At 41.2% G+C, this 22,893-nt stretch overlaps 1 protein-coding gene across 1 annotated transcript; it reads left to right on the top strand.

The window, feature by feature from the left end:
* The first annotated feature begins 785 nt into the window (after positions 1–785).
* LOC123364656 (putative protein FAM10A4) lies at positions 786–3,564 on the top strand. Its single transcript, XM_045006945.1, has 2 exons — positions 786–1,865; positions 3,508–3,564. The coding sequence occupies exons 1-2, from the start codon at positions 1,039–1,041 to the stop codon at positions 3,509–3,511; spliced, it is 831 nt and encodes a 276-aa protein (XP_044862880.1). The 5' UTR covers positions 786–1,038; the 3' UTR covers positions 3,512–3,564.
* The last annotated feature ends 19,329 nt before the right edge of the window (positions 3,565–22,893 follow it).

Here is a 22,893-nt window from a genome sequence, read left to right as displayed (position 1 = left end):
CTTATTCGAAAGAGGATAAAATTTCCTACTGAAAATGTATTTTATTATCCAAAATTATTCTCTGCCTTCTGTTACAGTTTACATTGAATTATCAAGTGTAAACTGTATGTATCTTGCCTATTTAGGGGTGAGGAAAATAAACATTCTGAAGACACAGTGATCTCTCCATTAAAAAAAAATGTACAGGACAGATATTACTCAAAACTAAGGAAAAAGCTTCCTTCTTTGGTCAAGAATCAATCTGCTGTTTTTTGACCCACAGGTAATTAATAGTAAATGTACTGTAGGGGCCTTTAATGGAAATGCTGATACAGCTTGGCTATAGTGCCTCATATCTGGTGTTATAGTTACTACAGTAGTCATAAAATAATGAGAGGTAAAATATTCTATAATCACAATATGATTTCATCTATGAAGCCCATGCAGTTAAAATTGTTACATTACCGTCTATATAGCAATGTAAGATCTCATATTCTTTAAAAATAAATAAAGGGATCAAACTAATCTTATTATTTATACATATATTAATAAAAGGTGATAACATTCCAGTAAAAATATAGGTGGATGATCAGCCACTTTCCCCTGGCGCTTTCCTATAATATATGTAGTTCAGTGAATGCATGCCTGGTGATTAAATAGATAAAAATCTTTTTCTGGGTTCAGATGATATCATAATTTATGACATCATCAGAATTTATGGCATAACCAGAGCTGTAATAGAGAATGACACCTTCAAAAAAACACCATAGACGTATTTGCAAACTGTAGTATAAAGACCACAGTCAGAAGGGAACATACAAGTCTAGCTTGTTCCTCCATAGTGTTGTCTCACATTGAGTTAGTAGTTAGCAACTGTTACAGCTTTTATCTTTTCCCTCTGCCTCAGCACAGTCTGTGTTGCCCAGCTCCCTTCTGGCCAAGCCACCATGGATCCAAAAAAAATTTACTGAACTTCAGGCCTTGGTGGATCTCTACAGCCAGGATCCAACTCTTTTGAGAGCCAAGCAATTGAGTTTCCTGCGGGACTCTATAGAGAGCATGGGAGATACCATATTATGTTCAGTGAAACATGCCTCTGAAGAGAAGACATTCAAGGAGCAAGGGAAACAACCCGAAGCAGCTGAGAGTGAGGAAAGTGACTTGGAAATTGAGGATGATGGTGTTATTGAACAGGATCTGGATGATCCCCAAGAAATGGGAGATGAATATTTGGAAATAACAAATGAGATGATAAATCAGGCCAATGAAAAGAGGGAACATGCCCTTGCCACCCTGGATGAAGGTGAACTTCAGAAAGCCATTGACTTGTTCAAGGATGCTATTAGGCTGAATCCTCACTTCATCCTCTTGTATGTTAACCGAGCCAGTGCTTTTGTGAAACTGCAGAAGCGGAATGCTGCCATTAGAGACTGTGACAGACCCTGTGAGCTTAACCCCAATTCAGCAGAGTCTTACAAGTGGACAGGGCAAGCACACATGCTTTGGGGGCACTGGGAGGAGGCAGCCCAAGATTTTACCTTTGCATGTCAACTGGATTACGATGAAGATACCAATGCCATGCTAAAGAATGCACAACTGAGGGCTGAGAAGATTGTTAACCATCGGCAAATGTATGAACATAAGCATGAATTAAAGGCACACCGCAAAATGCTGGAAAAGGTAAAATTGGCCTTGGAAGAGCAAAAGAGAACCCAGAAAGAGGAAAGTACCTGGCAATGGATGATTAGAATCTGGTGGAAGTACTTTGACTTTTTTACAACCATTCTGGATCCAAGGATTATAATAGCATGGGTGGATGTGACCTGGAACCCAGATAACATTTACAAATACCAGAGCAACTGCAAGTTCATGAAGTTCATTGGCCAGTATGACTGAAGTCAACCATAAATGGCCTTTTCATTCAAATAAATTTAAGGCTTATGACAAAACATGATTTATCCTTTGTAATGTCTATTTAAGGCATGGGCTACATATAGTTTTTGTACCAGTATAAGTATTTCACTTAGGGGTGTGATTTTATTTTTAAACCAAACACTTCCATCACTACAACCCCTACCATAGATATAGTAGGCTTGACAGAATTTGATTTTCTTAGAATTTCAATGGATTATATTCATGTTTATTTTTACACATTTTTTCTTACTTTATTTACATTTTGGAGGGAATTATGGGGGTCAGACAATAATTAATGACAGACACTGAGATTCAAAAAAGTTAAAGCTTTATTACAATTAACACACTAATCGTCTATCACATGTAAAAAATACAAAGTGGACCTCTCTCTTAAATGCAAATCTAAATTATAAAGCATTTTTCTTACTTTGCCTATATGTAAATTTCTATGATTATAAATTGACATATTTTTCATCTCTGTGTGTGCAAGCTGAAATCAATTTTTACCAACACGGTATTGATAATAATCTTATCCTTTGAAGCCTAAACAGAAAAGTACTTTATATTAGTATAGCTTATTCCTTTTCCTGTTTGGGAATAGCTATACTGGTATACAGCACCTTTGCAATTTTCAAAAGTTCACAGCATTGGCCTAATTGTGCTCCCATTGAGCTCAGTTGAAAAATTTAAATTGCCTTCAATGGAAGCAGAGTTATGCCAAGACTGAGTGCCTTTGAAAATCCCATGTTTACTCAATGAAGCATTCAGTGCTCTGCCACAATATTTAATTCAGAAACCAGATATGGGAGGAACAGAGCTTTAATGAGAAGATATCATTTAACATCTTCATATTTTAACCAGAGGAGGCAATTTTTTCCCTTCTCCATCATTGCCACTTAGAATTTTACCAGACTTTCTTCACAATGTTGTAAACAAATCATTTATATTTGGAAACTAAGTTATGTTTTGGTTCAGTTATATTTCCTAAGTGAGTTTCCAGTAGTAAAATCTCCTCTCAGCAAAAACTTCTAATAGCAGAAGCGATCTTTCTTCAGGGAATTTAACCTTTCCCCATTAATACCAGTGATGGTTTCAAAATAGCTTATGCCATCAAAAAAAAATCAATACAAGCCTTTCTTTTGCTTAATATATACAGCAGAAGCCTGAGCCCCTTGTAGAAATTCAGTATATCCAATATCACTTACAAAGTTTTTAACATTTGTCAGAAGTTTCCCATCACTTATCACCTCTGCCCTTCTGTGAAGAGATAAGTGAAACTAAATCAAATAATGAATAAATAGATTGGCTATTGCCCAACTTTTTACAGAGGTTAGGGATACCCTGGTCTTATCCATCACACAATGAAATCTCATTTCTATAAGTGCATTTCACACCAGGTGACAAATAATCCTGGAAGTGAAATTTCAGCAGCAGTTAATTAAACCTTTCTAGCAAAATTCAAGAACGAAGGACAGAGTGTCACCCAAGAGAGCATATGAAGAGGTTGCAGAGGAAGTGTGGAAAGCATACATTGTACAGTGGTGGCTCTAGATGTTTCTGTCATTCAAAAGCACAATAGAGGTTTAGTTGTTCTGTCTTTTCTTTTTAATGCAGATAAACATTTTCCAATGTTGGAAATAATCTACACTGCAATAAAGATGTGGCTGGAGGGGGATCTCATCAGTAGAAGAAAAGACCAAAGAGAAGGGTAACACAGGAACAGCAGCAAAGGTACCAGGGGACAGATTCTGCTACTCTTCCTCACAGGGCCCTGTCTGATGCAGAGAATTTAAACTGGATGATCATAATGATTTCTTCTGGCCTTAATACCAATGAATTGCTGAGTACTTAATTGCATGTGACGTGAGGGCTTATTGAAGTCAGTGGGACTTCTCAAGAAAGTAAATATTCATCAGTGTGAGTAAGCGGCTGCTCCATATAGCCCCTAATATATTTTTAAACGAATTATATAACTCCTGTTTTGCATCAGTGAAGGAATAAAATGGACACTGTGTAGAGTCAAGCACATGGGTTTATTACACACAGCACTGGCGGATTGTCACTTTGCTTATTAGGCTCAAAGACACTGCCAAGAAATTGATAACAATAGATTATATACATTATCCTTGGGTGGAGGTAAGCGACAGGGTGGGAAGTCCCGAGCCCTTGGATAGATCTAGCAGCAAGACCAGATAAGCACAATAAGCCAATAGTCTAAAAGATTACATAATGGCTTTGCCCATGGTTTCAGGTTAACATATTAACATACAACATACTGTTAGTATACAGGTGTTTTCCCTCAAACAATGTATAAAGTGTATAATACATGTATTATATATGTTGAATTCTGATTTGGGGTCCATAGGAATGAGGTAGCTTTTACGGTTGTCCAACAGGTACATTCCTAGGGGTTAAAGCAAAAAGACGTTGAAAAGTACATGGCCATAGAAAGTGTTTTCAAGGTGCCCCATTGTGTTCCTAAAAGCTAACATTGGCATATAAGAGGGAGGGGGAAGCATCTGTGGAAGAGAGAATGTCATATCTCATACTGACATGCTTGGGCCTCTCAATGAACTCAAGGTTGGTATGTGGGGAGGGTATTAGCTATCTTCCTCCTCCACGGAGTGAACATGGAGGACCCTTTCAATACTTTGGTATGTCTGTAGCTTCTGATTAGGATACCAATTACCTCTCCCCATCTGGAGTTTTACTGACCATGCTTATCTTAGTAAAAAGCAAGATTGTCTCTTGTTTGTTCAGCTTTTTTAGCCAAGATCATTCACGGTAGGCCCCCAGCTCAAACCAAGCTTTGGACTTTGGGCCTATGTGGAAAGTTTCTGACAGGGCCTGTGGTCAGGGTTTTACAAACACAGCAAATGGATTTTGGCCCTTCAACCAGTGACTGATGCAGCCAGAGCTCACCATATTTTTTTTTACAAGCAGCTAAAGCACTTTTGCAAAGTATTTGGGAAAAGGAAAAGGAGAGGGATGGACAGACTTTCTGAGGCTTGCTAAGAGTAAGAAGTCTAAGGAGTATTTATCATGAATGTGGAACAGTTTTATAGAAAAGCGTGAGAAACATTTTTACAATGTAATTGATTTGTGGGAGAACGAGCACTGTCTCTTTAAATCTGCAGCAATAAGCCAAGCAGAAAGGAGGTTGGGGAAGTTTATAGGCAGAAAATGTTCCATGATCCAGGGAGTCAGAATCATTAAGATAATGCTGGTTCCTTATTCTAATAATGTTTCTTCTAGGTGTAGAAAAAAATAACTCTGTGATTCTTACCATTGTCATGTGATAAGTCCAAGGGTAATTTTACCAAAGAATTTATTACATCCCATTATAGTCTATGCATTGACATTCCAGATGAACTGTTTCTTCAGATTTGCTGCTGAGAGAACTTTCTGAATGCAGTCAGCGTGCTCTGGTGTTGGACTGCAGCCTCCTTAGATTTCTTTGTGATGCTGGCTGCTTTGGGGAAACATTGTGTCCCTACCAGAATTTCAGGTGATGCCATGTAGCTATGATCCATCTGACTAGCAGGCAAGGATTCAGTTTGATTTCCCCTGAATCTCTGCTGGATTGGAGGATCTGGTCCAAGTTCTTTGAAGTACCAGCAAACAATACTTCAGAACCCTGCTATAATTTCATCTTATTCTTCAGTCTCAGAATACAGCTCAACAATTCCAGTCTAATGGAAACCTGCTGTTCTGTGCCCCTTTCAGAGCTCTGGTTCACGCTAATATATTTAATCTGTGTCATTACAGAAACAGTGTCGCAAGCAGAAAAGTGAGAAAGACTGGAGAATGGACTGAGTCCCAGAACTCATATCTAAGATCTAAGGGGTTTTCTGTGGGAGAGACAGCTAAGGTTGTGTATCAGAGAAAAGAGGAATTCCATTGGTTTTAACTGTATTATTTTGGCTTGAGAGTTTGGTGAGCTTTATTTTTAAAATAGACTTTCATGCCAGCTGGATTTTCTCAAAGATGTCACTACAGCTTTGCCTAAAACCATCATAAGGCTAGAAGTGAAAACATTACCATATAATTAAGCTTGGTTGAGGAGTCAAAAATATTTTAGTGATAGCAGAGAGATTCAAAAAGTTAAATTTTATAAGGGTTAAGTACAAGTTGTCAATACCACATGTCAAAATATAAAAAAGCAAATATCCTGAAATCAAAGTCAGTTTTGAAGCAGCATTTTTCTTATTTTGCCTATCTGTACATTTCACTTATTATCAATGGAATTATTTTGTCACTGGGTATTTGGTGTATGGTGAAATCGATGTTTACTGACATTTACTGATAAAATCTAATCCTTCAAAACCTACATATTGTGCTCAGCTTAAGTATCTCAATTTTTTATTGACTTCAACCATGCAACAATACAAATGGAATTTGTTAATCTCTTGATTAAATATCAGAGAGATTACTACAGTGCTATATGGAATACAGAAAGAATAGATACACCAATGGTGGTAATGTAAGGTAAAGAGCTGGCCTCTATCTCTCTTTCCCCTGTAACTGCTGGGATGGCAGTAGTTTGCACTGCCCAACCTAATTTTTCAAGCTCTCTGTTTTATATAGAGTACGAGACCAACCTCCTACCCTCCTTTCTGGAGGGGAAATCCTTTCCCGCGATTAATTTCACTATATGTTCTGTTTTGACATTTTCGTTTTACCTAATTACTTATGGGATTTCTTTTATGGTATCTTTAGTTTATATGATTAATAAGATAAAGGGAATTCTAATCTGATCATTATTACTGAGAGCTATGACCACTGGCAGTCCTTTCTGAGTTAAAAATTACAGAAAACGTTTGCAGTAACAAGTACCTCTTATCAATCACCCAGTCTTGTTTAAACCATACTTCTGTAAACAACTTTTTATCAATTTAAGGGGTCTTTTCCCTACACATTTATTTTCCCACAGACTTGGAAGCACCTGCCATAATGAAGTACAGCCAAATACTTGATCACATGAAGTTCCTGAAAACAGGTCACTCACAGGTCAAGAACCAATACTCTGATCCTTAGAATTCAGACACACTCTTTGCTAATATTGTAAAAGATTCTGGGGGAATAGTTAATATTCAAATAAATTTAATATACAAGAAAAAGAGGAATAAGGGAGTAATATTTACTAACAGGTAATAACAGAATAAATAAAACAGTCACCTGTTCTGTAAATGTCGTTCTTCAAGATGTGTTGTACATGTCCATTCCACTTTAGGTCTGTGTAGGCCCAGCACACAGTTGTAGGAGGTATTTCCCTTAGCAGTACCTGTCGGGGCAGCACATGTGCCTTCTGCTGCCTTGCACCAGTGCATGCAAGTAAAAAGGACAGAGCCACCCCGAACCTCCTCAGTTCCTTATTACCGGATATCCTCCAATCAAAAGGGGAAGGAAAGTGAGTTGCAAAATGGACATGTGCAACACATCTTAAAGAATGACAGTTACAGAACAAGGACAGCGTAGTAACTGGTCTTTTTTTAATTCAAGTGATTGCACATGTCCATTCCACTTGAGGTGACTCATAAGTGGTTCAATATAGAAGTGGGATTGGAGTCTATCTGAATAAAGATGGAAGGACGTCACATCCAAATTCGGCATCATTTCTAGATAGTTGAGAGATGGCATAATAAGAGGCAAAGGTATGGATACTGTTACCCAAAACTGGGCTAGCTAGTAAGCTTAAGGAGGACTAATGACTCACCAGAGTTTGGCAGAAAGCAGCACATTTATTATACTGATAGCTAAGTTTAAAAGAAATGGGGGGATCACATTCACACTTGCATACTCATGCTCCCAGGACAGGCATGGCACTGGAGATGTCAGGATTCTTTAAAGTAAGTGTCCCCCACCTCAGCGATGGACAGTGTGATGAAGGAAAGTCTTCCCGAGGAACGATGGAATGCAACATGGTGAACCACTGGCCAGGCAGTCTGGGTGAAGGGCCTTCATGGGAGGTACAAGCTTGTGAGTGCACTGCTGAGCACATGGCTCCTTCCCCTTTTAAGGACCTGCTCCTCATGGCCTGTGACTAGAGATGACTTGGCCGTATCTGGTTGGTCACACTCCATCTCAGGCAGTGTCCATGCATTGAGTGTGTGAGTGCTGCCTAATTAGAATCCCAGACACCTTGACTACCTGGGAGCTCTTCTGATTTTTCAGCTATTCAATCAGTCCATTCATCCCACAAGCATTCCAGGAAGGAGGGGAAGGGGGAAAGCCACTTCACAGGTATTCAAAGAGGAAGAGGAGACAAAGGCGGGGGGGGGGGGTGTAACAGGCCTTTTGAGCATACAGGTTATACATAGCATACAGATCACTGGTGCTCCTACTACACTCCGCTCCTTGATCTATGATCATTACAGTAGTTGTTGTCATTGTAGGGCACAGGTGATCTGTTGCAAACAAACCAAACAGTCATAACCAGGTGAATATAACTAAAACCATTACAATTGACTAACCATGAAATATAATGTAAACACAAATGCAAGTGTAACCCCCAAAGAGATTTACATAGATTCCTGGAGCTCTGTCTGCTGGCAGCTCAGGGAGGAGGAGCCAAGGCAAACTCAGAGTCTGCCCAGCAACCAATAGGGAGTGGAGATGCCCCTCCCAGAGAGTTGAGGAGAGGGAGAAGCCATTTTGAGGAGAGGCTGGAGCCAGCCAGGGTAAAGGCCAAACTGGCTGTGTGGGGAGCTGGTGAGTCCCAGGCCTGCAAGCAGGGTTCCCCCTGAGAACTGGCCTCTAGGGACCTGACACCAGATTCCCCAGCTGGGTTTTCCTTCCTCACGGATGATTCCCAATTGTTACGTTTGCTGAAAAATTTCCCCAGCCAGGCTCCCCTGGTGAGACCAGTCTCCACATGGTCAGCGCTGCTAGTCCAGGGCTGATTCCCGCCTGAGGAGGATCCCTGCCAGCGGACAGCAGCCCCTGGAATCGTCCAGCGTCATCCTCAACCCTGAAGATCATTTGTGGAGTTCGTGAGTGCCTTGTCTTTAGTTAGTTAGTCAGGGAATTTGTTTTGGGGACCCTCTACTCCCTGAACTGTGTCCTCAAGCCAGGGAGTAAGGGTTTGAGGATTTTATAATTTACCGCTTATTACACCTGTGGAGGGATTCACCACCTCCTCCCACTTGTGGGTCTTTTGGGCTGTACTGAACCCAGTCAGCCACACTGCTACACCTCTGCAGAGAATTGTATAGGTCATCAAGGGCCCCAGCAAAGTACGCGTACCAACAGGACACTAGTTTTGCATTTGTTACATCCAGACACGGGTATTTTAAGTGTGGGCACCGGTGACCCTAAAAATAGTGTTTCCCCTGTTATGTTGTATTTGTTGCCTGTTTAATATAATTGTTGTGTTGAATATATTTTTATGTGATGTGTTATTTCTTGGAAGTCTCCAACTATCTGGCAAATAAGTGGGGATTCCTCTGTAGTTAGAATTTTCCGCCCAAGCTGCCCTGGTGACTCTGCCAGGAAGGAGCGAGGGGGGTGGAGGCACCGCCAACTAATTTCATAACCAAAAACAGATTCACCCTACTGAGTGGGTGGCGGGATCCAAAAGAACCCAGACCTGTCCATCAGAACCTGTAAGTAGATTGCCATTAAAGGAGGTAATCAGGTGGAGAGGGGCGCTACACAAACAATCATAATAATTGGGAATACAATAAAACCATCACCATTACAATAATTGGGTACATTGACAAACAAAATGAGGCCCAAGTCTGATTCTGCAATAGCCATCAAACAATAAAAGTCACTGAGGCCAGGACCTCCTTAAGCACACACAACAAATAAGATTTGTAGGAGTACCACAGTTGTCATGCAAGGTTAATATGATTTGGACTTAACCTAAACATTTAACTGCTAAAATGTTGCAGAATCCCCTGTTACTCACAGTTGTTCTCAAGAGGTCTTTTGGGGGGGAGGGAGGGGACAAATCCAAGACCTGAAAGACAGGGCCCTACAATCACAGGCCAAGGCCTTACAGGTTATGGGGGCCCATGAACTACCCTTCAGGACTTGGGCAAGTAGAAACAGGGTGCAGAGAGGAAAGTGTGGAATTAACAATACAAGAGAATGTAACTCACAATAGAAATTTATCAATAACAAAAATCAACAACAAAATGCTTTTTAGAGAACCTAACAACAAATAAACCTGATGCATTGGGGACCAGAGTCTTTTGGACAGAGGTGGATGTGATTGATAATTTGGTTGGAGATGAGGGAAGTAGAGAGAGGAAAAGGCATTTACCCGGTCTAGTGTGGTATCCTCTCTCTCTCTGGACCCAATGCTAGCACAGGACACCCATCAGAGACAGACACAGAACATGGAACACAGAACATGCAACACAGAACACCGAACACAGACTCTGTCGCGACACTATAACCATGGTATTTTTATAACTCTTCAGCTGGTACCAGCTCTCCTGATGTTCTGGTTCGGAGGCTGAAAGATAGAAGCTTAGAAACAAATTAGCACAGTGCTCCCACCGTGGCAGACCCTGCTCATTTGAGTTGTCCATGGTGTTTGGGGTCCGGCCATCCCGAGTCCGGATCTGGATCATACCAGATATCTCTGTCCCAATCATTATATGGTCCCGCACTCCCCTGGGCTTTCACCCCAATGGTGGTGACCAGGGCTGAATAAGCCCCCCAGACCCTGTTCTCCTGGGCAGACCCCTCCAGGTCCAGATCCTTCAGGCAGGTAACTACCTGGCTCAGAGCAGCATTCTCTACTTCCACCCACTCCCGCTCCTCCTCTGCTGCCGCCACCTGTACTACAGCTACAGAGAGGGAAGATGCCTGGGCGCTAGCAGTCAGATCCTGCACATTCCACATATCCCGTTCCTTCTCCAACTCATGAATTGTACTCCCAGGTGGAACGGCCCCTGGCATCCAGGGTTCTGCCCCTTTCTTTTGGAGCCATTCTAACAACACCCCAGGTGGCACCCTTCCCCTTGCCCCACAGTGGCATACTTAGCAGTGGTGTCCTTTTCTCCCTGCAGTGGGTAACTAACCTACCACTTTTCCATGCAGGCTCAAGTTGGACCTGCTCAAGTAGCTATTAGGGGGCACCAGGGGGTTATTCTCTCCCTTGCCCTATACCAGCACTCAACAGTGGCATCCTTTTCTCCCTGCAGTGGGTTGCTAGCCTACCACTTTTTACACTGGCTCGAGCCTGACCCACCCAAGAGAGCACTGGGGGGCACCAGGGGACCCATACTCTTGAGTCAAATCCTCCACTAAGCTGCCTGCATTCTCCACATCTGTTCCCCTAAAAACCAACCCAGGGTCACATTTGTATTAGTTTTATTACAATGTCACTGTTGGGTCAGATAGAAAAGAGATGGAACTTATTCATACATGCACACATTCACCGCATTCAGACCCTCATGCACCCACACACTTACACAGGCGGAGCGTTACCAGAGATAGCATGGAGGCCGAGAAGCCGAAGCGTGGTAGATCTGATGTGTCTGCCTGCAGTCACGAATCCAGGCTGCTGAGCAGCTCAAGGAGCAGCAGCTGCTTGTGTGCATGGCTGCTTCCTTTTGCTGAAACTGGGCAGCTCCTGTCACATACACTGAGTTTTCCTTCTGTGTCCATAACTGAGAAGCATTCCCACACCAGTTCCTTTCATTCATACCAGGTTCTTCTTTTCTTTACAGCACTTCATGATTGTCATCTCAGGGCAGATTATATCAGACACACCTGGCTCCTGGCTCCTTTCTCCTTGCAGTTCCTCTCCACCCAGTCACACATACACTCCCTAGTTCACTCTCTCTCTTATTGTGTAATGGGATATTACACAGCTTGGAAGTTCATACAAGTGGTAACTTGAAAAGATTACCGAGCTTGCAAGATTACAAAATTTCAAAGGCTATGCTAACAATAACTGAAGGTGCAAAGTCTGCAAAAAGGTTGCAGAACTTAATGATACAAGTTACAGATCTTACAATCGCATTTGAGGGGAGGCTTTACATAACAGATACAAGACCAAGTTGCTGCTTTACAAATGTCCAGAATAAGCACTTGAGCTAGAAAGCTGCAGAGGTTCATGAAATCTGGTTGAATGTGCTAGCACCTTACTTGGTGGTGTTACATTAGCCAAATTATAGCAAAAACAAATACAAGAGGCGATCCTCCTAGGAGATCCTTTCAAAAGAGACTGGAAGACCCTTCATTCTGTCTGCAGTTGCCATGAACAACTGTGAACATGACCTAAATGGTTTAGTCCATCCAGGTAAAAAGCTAACACCCTCCTAACATCTAAAGTGTGAAGTGTCTCCTTATCCCTATGACTATGAGGCTTAAGGAAGAAAGTTAGTAAATGGATAGCCTGATTGATGGGGAATTGAGACATCACTTTGGTGAGAAATGTTGGATCAGGGCATAGATGTACCTTGTCCTTGTAGAAGACCATATACAGAGGCTCAGAAACTAGAGCTCGTAATTTACCCACTCTCCTGCAGGGACCAGATGGAGAATCTCTTCTACTTTTTCCAGGTAAGAACACAGAGTAAAAGGTCTCCAATTATTCAAAAACACATCTTGAACCTCCTATAAACAAACCTCCTCCAGACAAGTCAGCCATGGAGCATCTAAGCATCAGATGGAAGGCTTGCAGGTTAGGATGGAGTAGACAACAGTGGTCCTGAGAGATGAGGTCTGGGCCCAGTGGCAGTGTCAATAGAGCTCTGTCTGAGAGCATCCTTGGAACAGAAAACCAATGTTGCCAACATCCCGCTGGAGCTATGAATATGACTCAAGCATGGTCCTGCCTGATTTTCAACAACACTCTGGGTAGGAGTGGGACTGGAGGAAATACGTACAGAAGCTTTTCTGTCCCAGGCAACAGAAAAGTATCTGTCAGAGACCTTGGGCTGTGACCTGCTCAAGAATAAAAGCTAGAACACTTCCTGTTGATCTTTGTTGCAAAAAAGTTCATATAGATAGTCCCCGACCTGGCAACATCTAGGTTGGGAGACGAGACCACTTGTGGTGACTGGTGAAAGGGCTGCTCTACCAGTCTGCCAGATTGTTCTGCACACCTAGAAGGTGAGAGGCTTGGAGGTGGATTGAGTTGGTGACACAGTAGTCCCACAGCCTCATTGCCTCCTGGCACAGCAGAGTTGACCAGGCTTCTCCTTGCCTATTCACATAGAACATGGCCACTGTAATTACAAGCAGATTTCTTCCCTTGATATGGGGAAGGAAGGCTTGACAAGCTAGCCAGATGGGCCTCAATTCTCTGTCATTTATGTGTAGAGTAAACCTGGCATCTGCAGGGATCCCAGGTGAGATCTCTAACCTAGGGCAGATGCATCTGTGAATAGGATGAAAGCTGGTTGAGAATCAGCAAATGGAACTCCCACACAGATACTTGCAAGGTCTGGCCATCAGTCTGGAGAGGCCAAGGCTTGTGCAGGTACCTGAACTGACATGCCCAGAGGATGATGAATCAGTGTGTATATCAACGCTAGCTGCCCTTTCAGTTTCCTGAGATGGAGCCTGGCATGCTAAACTATGTCAATGAATGAGGCCATATGTCTTCGAAGCTTGAGGCAATTTCAAACTATAGTGGTAGGATGGGCCTCGGATCCAAAGCAGTGGCCAGCATTATCTGGTATCTTAGCTGTGGAAGGAAGGCCTTGGTTTCTGTAGAATCCAAGAGAACTCCAAAAAACACTATATTTTGTACAGGTGACAGAATTGACTTCTCAGTGTTGATGAGCAACCCCCAGCATTGACGGTGGACTAGGTGACCAACAGGCTGGACAGCACCTGAGGCTAGGACCTGCCTTTGACCAACCGGTCATCCCAGTAAGGAAACACTTGAACTCCTGAGATCTCAGCAATGCTGCCAGCACTGCTACACACTTTGTAAACTCACGTGGGGATATGGACAGGCCAAATGATAGTACTACAAACTGCTAGTGGGATTTTGATGACCACAAATCTGATAAATTTCCTGTGGCTCTGATGTATTGCCACATGAAAATATGCATCTTTTAAGCTGATGACACTATACCACAGTTTCCAGAGAGAAGATAATGAAAGCCAAGGTGACCATTCAAAACTTTATTTTCTTCAGGTATTTGTTCATCTCTCTCCAGTTTAAAATAGATCTGAGAGACCATCTTTTGTTTTTGGGATTGGGAAGTACTGAGAATAAAACCCCTTCCCTCTGAGAAACAGAGGCGCTTCCTCTATGGGTCCCACTTAGAGGAGAGATTGCACCTCCCAAAGGAGAACAACCTCGTGAGACTGGTCCCTGAAAAGGAATGAGGAAGAGAGAATAGAAATTAACTGAATGTTGTATGCCAATCCCACCTTGATTAAGACTCACTGATCTGTAGTGATGCAGGACCAAGCATTTAGGTAATGGGACAGCAGGTTGGCAAACAAACAATGCAGTAAGAGAGGCTGGCACTCTGGAAAATGATAGACTGTCTTGAACAAACACATTAAAAGGTTTGCTTAGAACTCCCAGGCTGTCTAGATGAACTTGAGAGGTGCTGCAGAAGAAGCGGGGGAGGGGAAGGGGCAGATGATCTTCTGCTATAATTTCTGCCTTTTTCTCCTAGCTAGATACTGGGGATGGGGTATGAAAGTTGAATAATGATGAGGCTGCTGAGGTCAGAACTGCTTCCTCTTTGGGACAGGTGTGTAAGTGCCCAAAGATTTGAGTATCACTCGAGTCCTTCAGGCTATGCAGCTTGTCATCTGTCTGCACAGAAATGAATGACAGACTCTCAAAGGGCAGATCCTGTATAGCCTTTGGACTTCTTGAGGGAGAGCTGATGACTGGAGCCACAAACATCTGCACATTGTAATAGCTGATGCCGTGACCTTAGCTGCAGAATCAGCAATATCCACATTCACTTGGAGTGAGGTCGTGGCCACTAATTTATCCTTATCCGCCAATGACAAATTCCTGTCTCACTGTCTTTGCTAATGGTAGGTGCCAAAAGGGGAATAGTGCCATATGTGATGTGGCTGCAAATCAGAAAAGCTGATCTCTGAGTCCAAAGATGAATCCATCTCCTCCAACCAAGGGAGCACTCATGCCCTCAGTGCCAGGGATTGCTGTTGGGAGCCTGGAAAAATGGATAATGGTGAAATCCTGACTGACTTCTCTGTGGACGATACTGCTCATAGGAGCATGTGGGAGAGGTACGGGGATGTGGGAGAGTGGACTGCCCCCAGTACCACATGTTGGGACACCACTGGTAAAGAAACAGTAGACACCATTCCTGGGCGTGAATACTTTTGAATTGTGAGCAAAACCGGCAGCAGTTCCTGGGCTGCAGCATAAGCCTTCCAAGTAGATGTTACAGGAATAGACTCTTACTGGTTAGACATTCAAGTAGGAACTGATGAAGTAGATAGAATCACTTCAGGATCCAGTCTCAGTGAGGCTGGGGCTGGCACCTCTCCTGAACTGATGACTGCCTTGTAGAGTGCCTCAGCCGGGAGTGCACTCCATTGTCTTTGTTCTTGCTGGACTTTGGTGCTGAGGACCTCCACTTCTCAGATAACAAGTCCTTGAATGTGTGTTTTCTGGTGCCTCATCCTCAGTACCAGGGAGGATGATCAGCCTCGATGCTCAGTCAAAACAGGAGAAGCATTTCTAATGGATGCACATGGGCTTGTTACCTGCTCCAAAAGGGAAAACTCTAAAAGGTGACTGCAACCTGCCTCCATCAGCAGAAACATAAGCCTGGCATCCCTGTCTTTCTTGGTTCTAGACTTAAAGTCTCTGTACATTTGAAACTGAACACTGATGTAAGTCTCCTCGAGACACTTCAGGCAACTGGAGTGTAGGTTACTCACTGGCATCAGCTTCTTTGCAGGAGTGGCAGGGCTTGAATCCTGGTGACTGAGACATGCCCCTGCACTGGTCCCAGTACCTAATAACGGGAACCAAAGGGTTAGTAAAAACACTTAAGAGGAAAACTTATATCAATAACTAACTAGCACCATAAACTACTAAGGCTACTAAAAATGAATACGTACTATGTAAAAGGAGAAAGAAAACTTGCAATAGTAAGACCACGTGCTCCAACAACAATCACAGGCAGTAAGAAGGAAGTGAGGGAGCTCAGGAGGGGCCCTCCAGCGAGGCAATAGAGGGTGCCTGTGCAGACCCAATGGGTACCACTGAGGGAAAAATATGATGAAGAAAAATTTGATTTATTCTTGAAGTCCACATTACTTATAATATTATGTGCAGCAGGCAGTAAATAATACAACTATTATGATATTTTTGGTATGTCTCTTCTATTTCTGTAAGCTCTTTCTAAATAATATGTGATGTTATATTTTTAATAAGACTAAATGTAAACAGAAGGTAACACTTCACCTAACCATTCTGATTAAACAATATTTTTAAAGGCAGGGGAAAAAATTGCTGAACTGCATTCTGAAAATAAGCATATTTCCATTATTGTACCACATTGCAGATTTTGGTCAGCTATTTTCTATTTAGCATCAGAGAACTGTGTACCATATGTCCACCTTTCATTTAGAATTGGTATTTATCTTATTTGGAATAACAACAATAAGAACTAAATGAACAGTCACCAATTTTCTGGTAATGTACAGTCATCTTTCATTTTTTAAATTAGCACTCTGACTCCACTGCAATCAGAAACGATTTCTTAGCAGCCTCCGACTTCTTTGCTTTATTCATATTTAATAAGAATTACAAAGTGCTAACTTAGAGCCTATTATGTTGCAACTCAAAACCTGCTGTTACACTTTTTGGAATTCAGTGCTTTTGTGTGATAACACACTGTGTCAAAAGAGATCATAAATAATGACATAACATTATAGTGACTCCAGTTTTTGTTTTGTTTTAACTGCAAATCAGGTGCTGTACATAGAACTTACACAGACAGACTTGCAAAGATCAGATCTAATCCAAATTCTATTACACAATAGCACCAGGAATACCAAGTCATAGCAGCAGGTGGGAAAGGAATATGTGTTTCCCCCCCTTCTTACAGATTTTCTAAAGCAAATTCCATCTTGCTGTTGTCACTGGGCTGTTAGAGTGAGAACTAGCAGATGGTTAATCAATCCCAAAATGCCCTTCAGGAACTATAACAGCTGTGTATGGTCAGCACTAGTAAACACATCCAGAATAAAAGTAAACTGGGAACTGCACAGCATGGAAGTACAATAATTTCCTTGCCATATTACAATGAAATTGCCAGCATGCAAGTGTTTCTTAAGCTTTGAACTTTCCAGTACCAACTCAGTTAGTGATTATACTATAATTCTACAGCACTCTAGTGTATGCAATCTACATATAACATTAAAAAATCTATTTATTAGTGGGGAGTCTATTTGATAATAATTAAACTGAAATATCCCAGACTGAACACACTGTACATTCTGTGAATCGCAGATAATATCCCGGCAGACAATAATTCTAGCAAATATTTTCTTGTCTCAAACTGCTTGCTTAGCAATGCCTCCCAAATATTTATATAACCTTTGGGTTTTTCTCTTTTATTTTCTCTATTAGCTGAATTTTTCCATTTCTTTATAATGTGCACTTGTATGTCATTTTGTGTCCTGTTTTGTATAATTGAATGTAAACTCAAATATATCATATGAATCAGTTAGGTGAATAAGAGGTAACAAGAAACTAATTCTTTTAATAGAATGTTTTTGTCCTTGGGTGGGTGAACCTTCACTACATACCCCACTGATGTAAAGAAATGAATGATACTCTCTTGTCAAATTTGCAGTGTTTCCTGGTTGGCCTTCTGTTTTTCCATACACTAGCAGCCAACAGATACTTTCTGACTGAATGGCCCTTTTTTAGAGTAAGGGAAATAGCCAACCCAAGAGAAAACAGTAAAGTCTCTGTAAGAGAATAATGCATGTATTATCTGCAAAATGCCACAGCAACTCTGTCTCAAAATAGTGCCTTTCTCTGCAAACAGTGGGGCTGATGGTATAAGGCCTAATCCTGAACTCATTGACTTCATTCTTTAGAGTAGGCCAATAGTACACATAAAACAGAGGGATAACAGTTACATAGAGAATACAGCTGATCAGGAGCTATAATTTCTGTTCTCTGTGAAATTCTGGACTTTTGAAAAAAGTGGTACCCTCTCACAACAACAAGCTGATGTTTCAGAATTTCCCATGATGCAAAAAAAAAAAGTTGTTTAGAGTTACAGTTATGAACACGAGAGCTACAGACTGACCAGTCAACTACACACCTCATTTGGAACCAGAAGTATGCAATCAAGCAGCAGCAGAGACCAACCCCCCCCCCCAAAAAAAAACCAGTACAATACCGTGTTTAATGTAAACTACTAAGCACATAAAGGGAAAGCAGTATTTTTCTTCTGCATAGTAAAGTTTCAAAGCTGTATTAAGTTAACGTTCAGTTGAAAATTTTTGAAACAACCACCATAATATTTTGTTCAGAGTTACAAACATTTCAGAGTTACGAACAACCTCCATTCCCAAGCTGTTCATAACTCTAAGTTTCTACTGTAATGGAATGTTGGTTTTGATTTTTTACCCCCGGAAAAAACTCACGACATTTCATTTTGATTTCACATTTCAGGTTTTTTATTTTATATTTCTATTTAATGTTTTATATTTCATTTTTTTCATTATTTTTAATATAATACTTTTAAACTTATCAAAACACTTGGTTTTGATTTTTTAAATTAAGTTTAATTGAAATCAACATCAACAGCAGAATCCAAATGTTCTGACAGAAATGTTCTATCAGAAAATTTTTAACCAGCTCTAGTAGCTAAATAGGCCTGTCTTGGGAATACCATGAGATGGTACTTATGCTTATATGGATACATACAGAACCAGGTAGTTCAGGAGCACACAAACATTTAAAAAACAGAAACCTTATCCACCCACATTTTTTAAATTCAGAAAGTATATAAATAATGGTAAATAATAGTTATGAATAGCCACACCCTATAACTAAGCAGCTGTCTCTGGCTACATTTAAACTCTGATATAGGAGTGTGATTCCCCTGCTTGTGTATACATACTCACACAAGCTCTCATTGAGCTCGTGTGAGTATAAATGGAGCGACGTAGCCATGGTAGTAAGGGCAGCAGCAGCAAAAACCCACCGGAAACCAGTGTGTATGTACTCAGCACGGCTTAGCCATAGCTCTGCTGATGTTACCCATGTTATTGCAGCTAAACTGCTATTTATACGCAAGCTAGCTTTATGACAGTTGGTGTGAGGATGTGTACTTGAGGAGGAGAATCATCTGCCGAGCCGTAGTGTAGATATAATCTAGATTTCTTCAATGTGCTACATAAACATAAACTAATTCTCTTAATATACAAAAAAGTTTCGGTTCGGTTCTAGTTTAAGGGCCTGCCTTATTTAATCCAAACTATTTTCCCCAGCCGTCATCTTAAATGTTTTAGAAAGAGTGGAATTTCTCATACAAGTTTTAATTTTATTATGCACAACTAGAGACAGATCTATTAGACCATTTCACTCAATCTCCCTACAAATATAGGAGTGCTTCCTACAGTCAGGAACGGCTTTAGGCACCAGCAAAACAAGCAGGTGCTTGGGGCAGCACATGTCCACATTTTGGACATCTTTTTTTTTTTAAACTCACTTCCTCCCCTTTCACAACTCTGCAGAAGCGGAGCCACGGAGCAGCTGGGGATCCAGCGTGGCAGCTGAGAACCCATGGGACCCTGGGAGCTGTAGTTCCTTGCCTAGCTCCCTGCCTATAGAGCCAGCCCTGGAACAGGGAAAGAACTACATTTCCCAGCAATCCCTTGGCAGCTATCAAGAGGAAAGGGAGGGGTAGGGAGTGAGGTAGCTGAGCCAGGCTGCGATTCGAAAGGGGTGGCACTGTGAATGGGGAACAAGTATGCCCAAGGAGTAGAAAGCTTTGGCCCAGATATCCCCTTCAGAAGACTTCCCCAGACTGCATGAGGGATACTGGTGTGACCTCACCTTGCAGCCCACAAAGAAGGAATTGGGTGGACTAAATGGACAGTGCACCTCTCTATCTGAAGCCTAGCAAAGGAGGTACGTGGATCTCACTAGAATTTAAAATGAAAAGTAAAGGAGGGGAGGCTTTGCTAGGGGACTTCAGCAGCTTTAGATACAGTACCAGGCACACAGGAGAATTTCTACTTCTAAGCCATGGAAGCAGAAATTGACTTTTCCTTTCCAGATTTAGCTAATATTCAGAAACGGAATCTAGCACCTGCCTTCCAGATTTGAACACCCTCAAAATTCAGGAGTGTGCAAGCTCAATTTGGGCAGCAGTTACTTCATTTCTCCCAAATCAAATATACTGATCCACTGTAACTTGCTGTAGAAAAAGTAGGATAAGAAATAAAGTAGCATGAAATGCTTCCGAGTGGTTTTTAGGACTGGAATTGCTATTTTCAACAGCTATTGCCCACCCCCCTCCTTTTTTTTTTAAAGTTTTATTTGTTTAAAAGAAAGACAGTGATATTGCATTGGCAAATTCCCCATAGAAAGAAAGAGTGGAACAAAAGAATAATAAAGACATCTCAACTTTTCCTCATTTATGTAGGACAATCTTATAATATGCATCCAGATATCCTCCAATCACACAAGCTGAAAATTGTTCCACTTTACTGCAGTTCTGTAACCATATGGGAACCAATCCTGTCTGTGTTCTGTGCACATCCAAAATTCCTGCTGAATGACCTGCCCTGGGAGCGAGTTACCAGTGACCCAGGGCTGGGATAGCAGGAGGGTGCAGGTTGCAGGGGGAGAGCCCAGGGTTGGGGCAGCAGGGGAATGCAGGTTGGGGGAAGGCACTGGTGGGGGGGGGAAAGGAAGGAGCCCAGCACTGGGGCGGGAGAACCCAGGGCTGGGGCAGCAGGGGAGTTGTGGGGGAGCCCAGGGCTGGGGTGGGAGGCAGCTAAAAATGTTTTTGCTCGGGGCAGCAAAAAACCTAGATCCAGCCCTGCCTACAGTACATTTTCTCTTGTTTACCCCAAACTAACTTTTAATGTCACATCAGATGATGCTTCCATCGTTTCCCTTGAGAGACTACTCTGCAGCCTAATGCAGTTCTCTGTCAGGAAATTTTCTATGATGTTCAGCCTAAATTTTCCCTTTATCAACTTCATCTCATTATTCCTTATTCTACCTCTGAAAGCAACACTACATAATTTCTCTCAAGATGTGGCATTTACATCCTTTAGATATCCGTAGACTGTTATGTTCTCCATTAGTCAGCACTTAGGCAAGCTATACATATCTCACTCCTTTAATCTTTCTTCTTAAGTCAATTCTTCCAGCCCCTTGATCATTTTTATGTTACATAAGGTTATCTTTGTTATTCTAAGGCTCTTCTACTTAGAGTGAATGGCATATATATATATTTACATCTTTACAAGTCATCAAGATACTCATCAATAGCATAATGATATTTGGGTATATTTTTAAATAAGGGTATATATGCTCTTTTGATCATATACAATAAGTTTACAGAGTACAACATGCGCTGTCTGCTTTGTTCCTTGTTGTATAAGTTTATTCTTTATTCTAGTGATAATCAGAAATAGTTTAGCATCATGGTACAAGAGCAATACAGCATAACAAGAACTTCTCTTTGCCCACTATAGCCAATGAAAATATCATTGGTGATATTATTTTGTGATAGCAAAGGAATGGGGGGGGGGGCTAATGAAATCCTGAAATGACAAGTTACATGGCCCACTTTATGGATTGTTCTTATATACAAAGGATGAAATCCCATTTCAACCCATACCTAGTCCTGACCCAGGAAATATTTCAACATTATCAGTTGAACTATAGCTACAGAGACATGAAACACAGGGGATGCTGTCAATTAAGAAAAAAAAAGACCAAGCTAAATGACAGGTGTACCTATTTCAGATGTTACCATTTTATTTATGCTCTGACCCACATACATTTTGATATAAGAACACATAAGGGAAAAACCAATAGACAGGTTTTCAACTGAAGTAAATTTGTATTGGCTTTACATTGGGTACCTGTGAGCCAGTTTACCTCATTTGGTTTCCTCTTCCTTCGTTGTCTTATCTTATCTTCCAGGGGTCGTAGATTTGTAACCCCTGGTTCCTGGGGAGGCTTCCTTTATAGAAGCACTTGTTCCAGACACAGAGCTCATATAAACTGATGTTGCTCCATTGACTTGCTACCAAATGTGATTAAAAAGCATTCAGGAAAAGATGCAGTTCCTGCCCATAGAGGTGCTTTAGATGGCAGAGAGGAGTCAGTGCTGGAATAAAGTGAGCTTTCCTATATTAGAGCTCTCAGAGTATAGTGACTTCCTGTTACATGTAGGAAAAATAAATTTTACTTTATCAGTCCCTTGGCAATAAAAGTGTATTGAAAGACTGAAGCCAAATAAAGTGATGGCTTTGTGCAAATGGTTAAAACTGGAGCTGAGCGAATCATCTGTCTTTTGCCTCATACGAATTCTGCAACATATGTGGACATAATTACAAAATGTCATGGATTTTATCAGTGTACAATCCAAAGTGAAAGGTCATCCAACTTTAGGCACATTCACAAATGGTGTTCTTTAACTGATTTTTGCAATACATCAATGACAACATATGTATAAGTAAGACTTGAAAAGAAAGGGAAAAGGACGGATGGTAGATTAGAATGGTAAAATAAACTATGCATATACTAAGACTCTATAGATATTAATAGAAAGATAACTATGTTTTTGTAGTCCATCCTTCCAGAGAGTGTAAAAAGGAAGACCACACAATAGTTTCCAAATCTGCCAAAAGCTGTGGTTCTCAAACTAGTACACTGGCTGCAACAAAGTGGTATGCTAGTTGGCTTTAAAAAAGATTTTATAATCAGCAAAGTTGATCAAAAATTGTGTTTTTTACCTGTGAAAAATCCCACCTTTTTTGTGAAAAAAACAAAAGCTAGATTTTCAGTTGAAAACCAAAATTTTAATTTAA

Source organism: Mauremys mutica, chromosome 2, assembly GCF_020497125.1.
Source record: "Mauremys mutica isolate MM-2020 ecotype Southern chromosome 2, ASM2049712v1, whole genome shotgun sequence".
Taxonomy (NCBI): domain Eukaryota; kingdom Metazoa; phylum Chordata; order Testudines; family Geoemydidae; genus Mauremys; species Mauremys mutica.
This window is presented reverse-complemented; position numbering and strand designations above follow the sequence as displayed.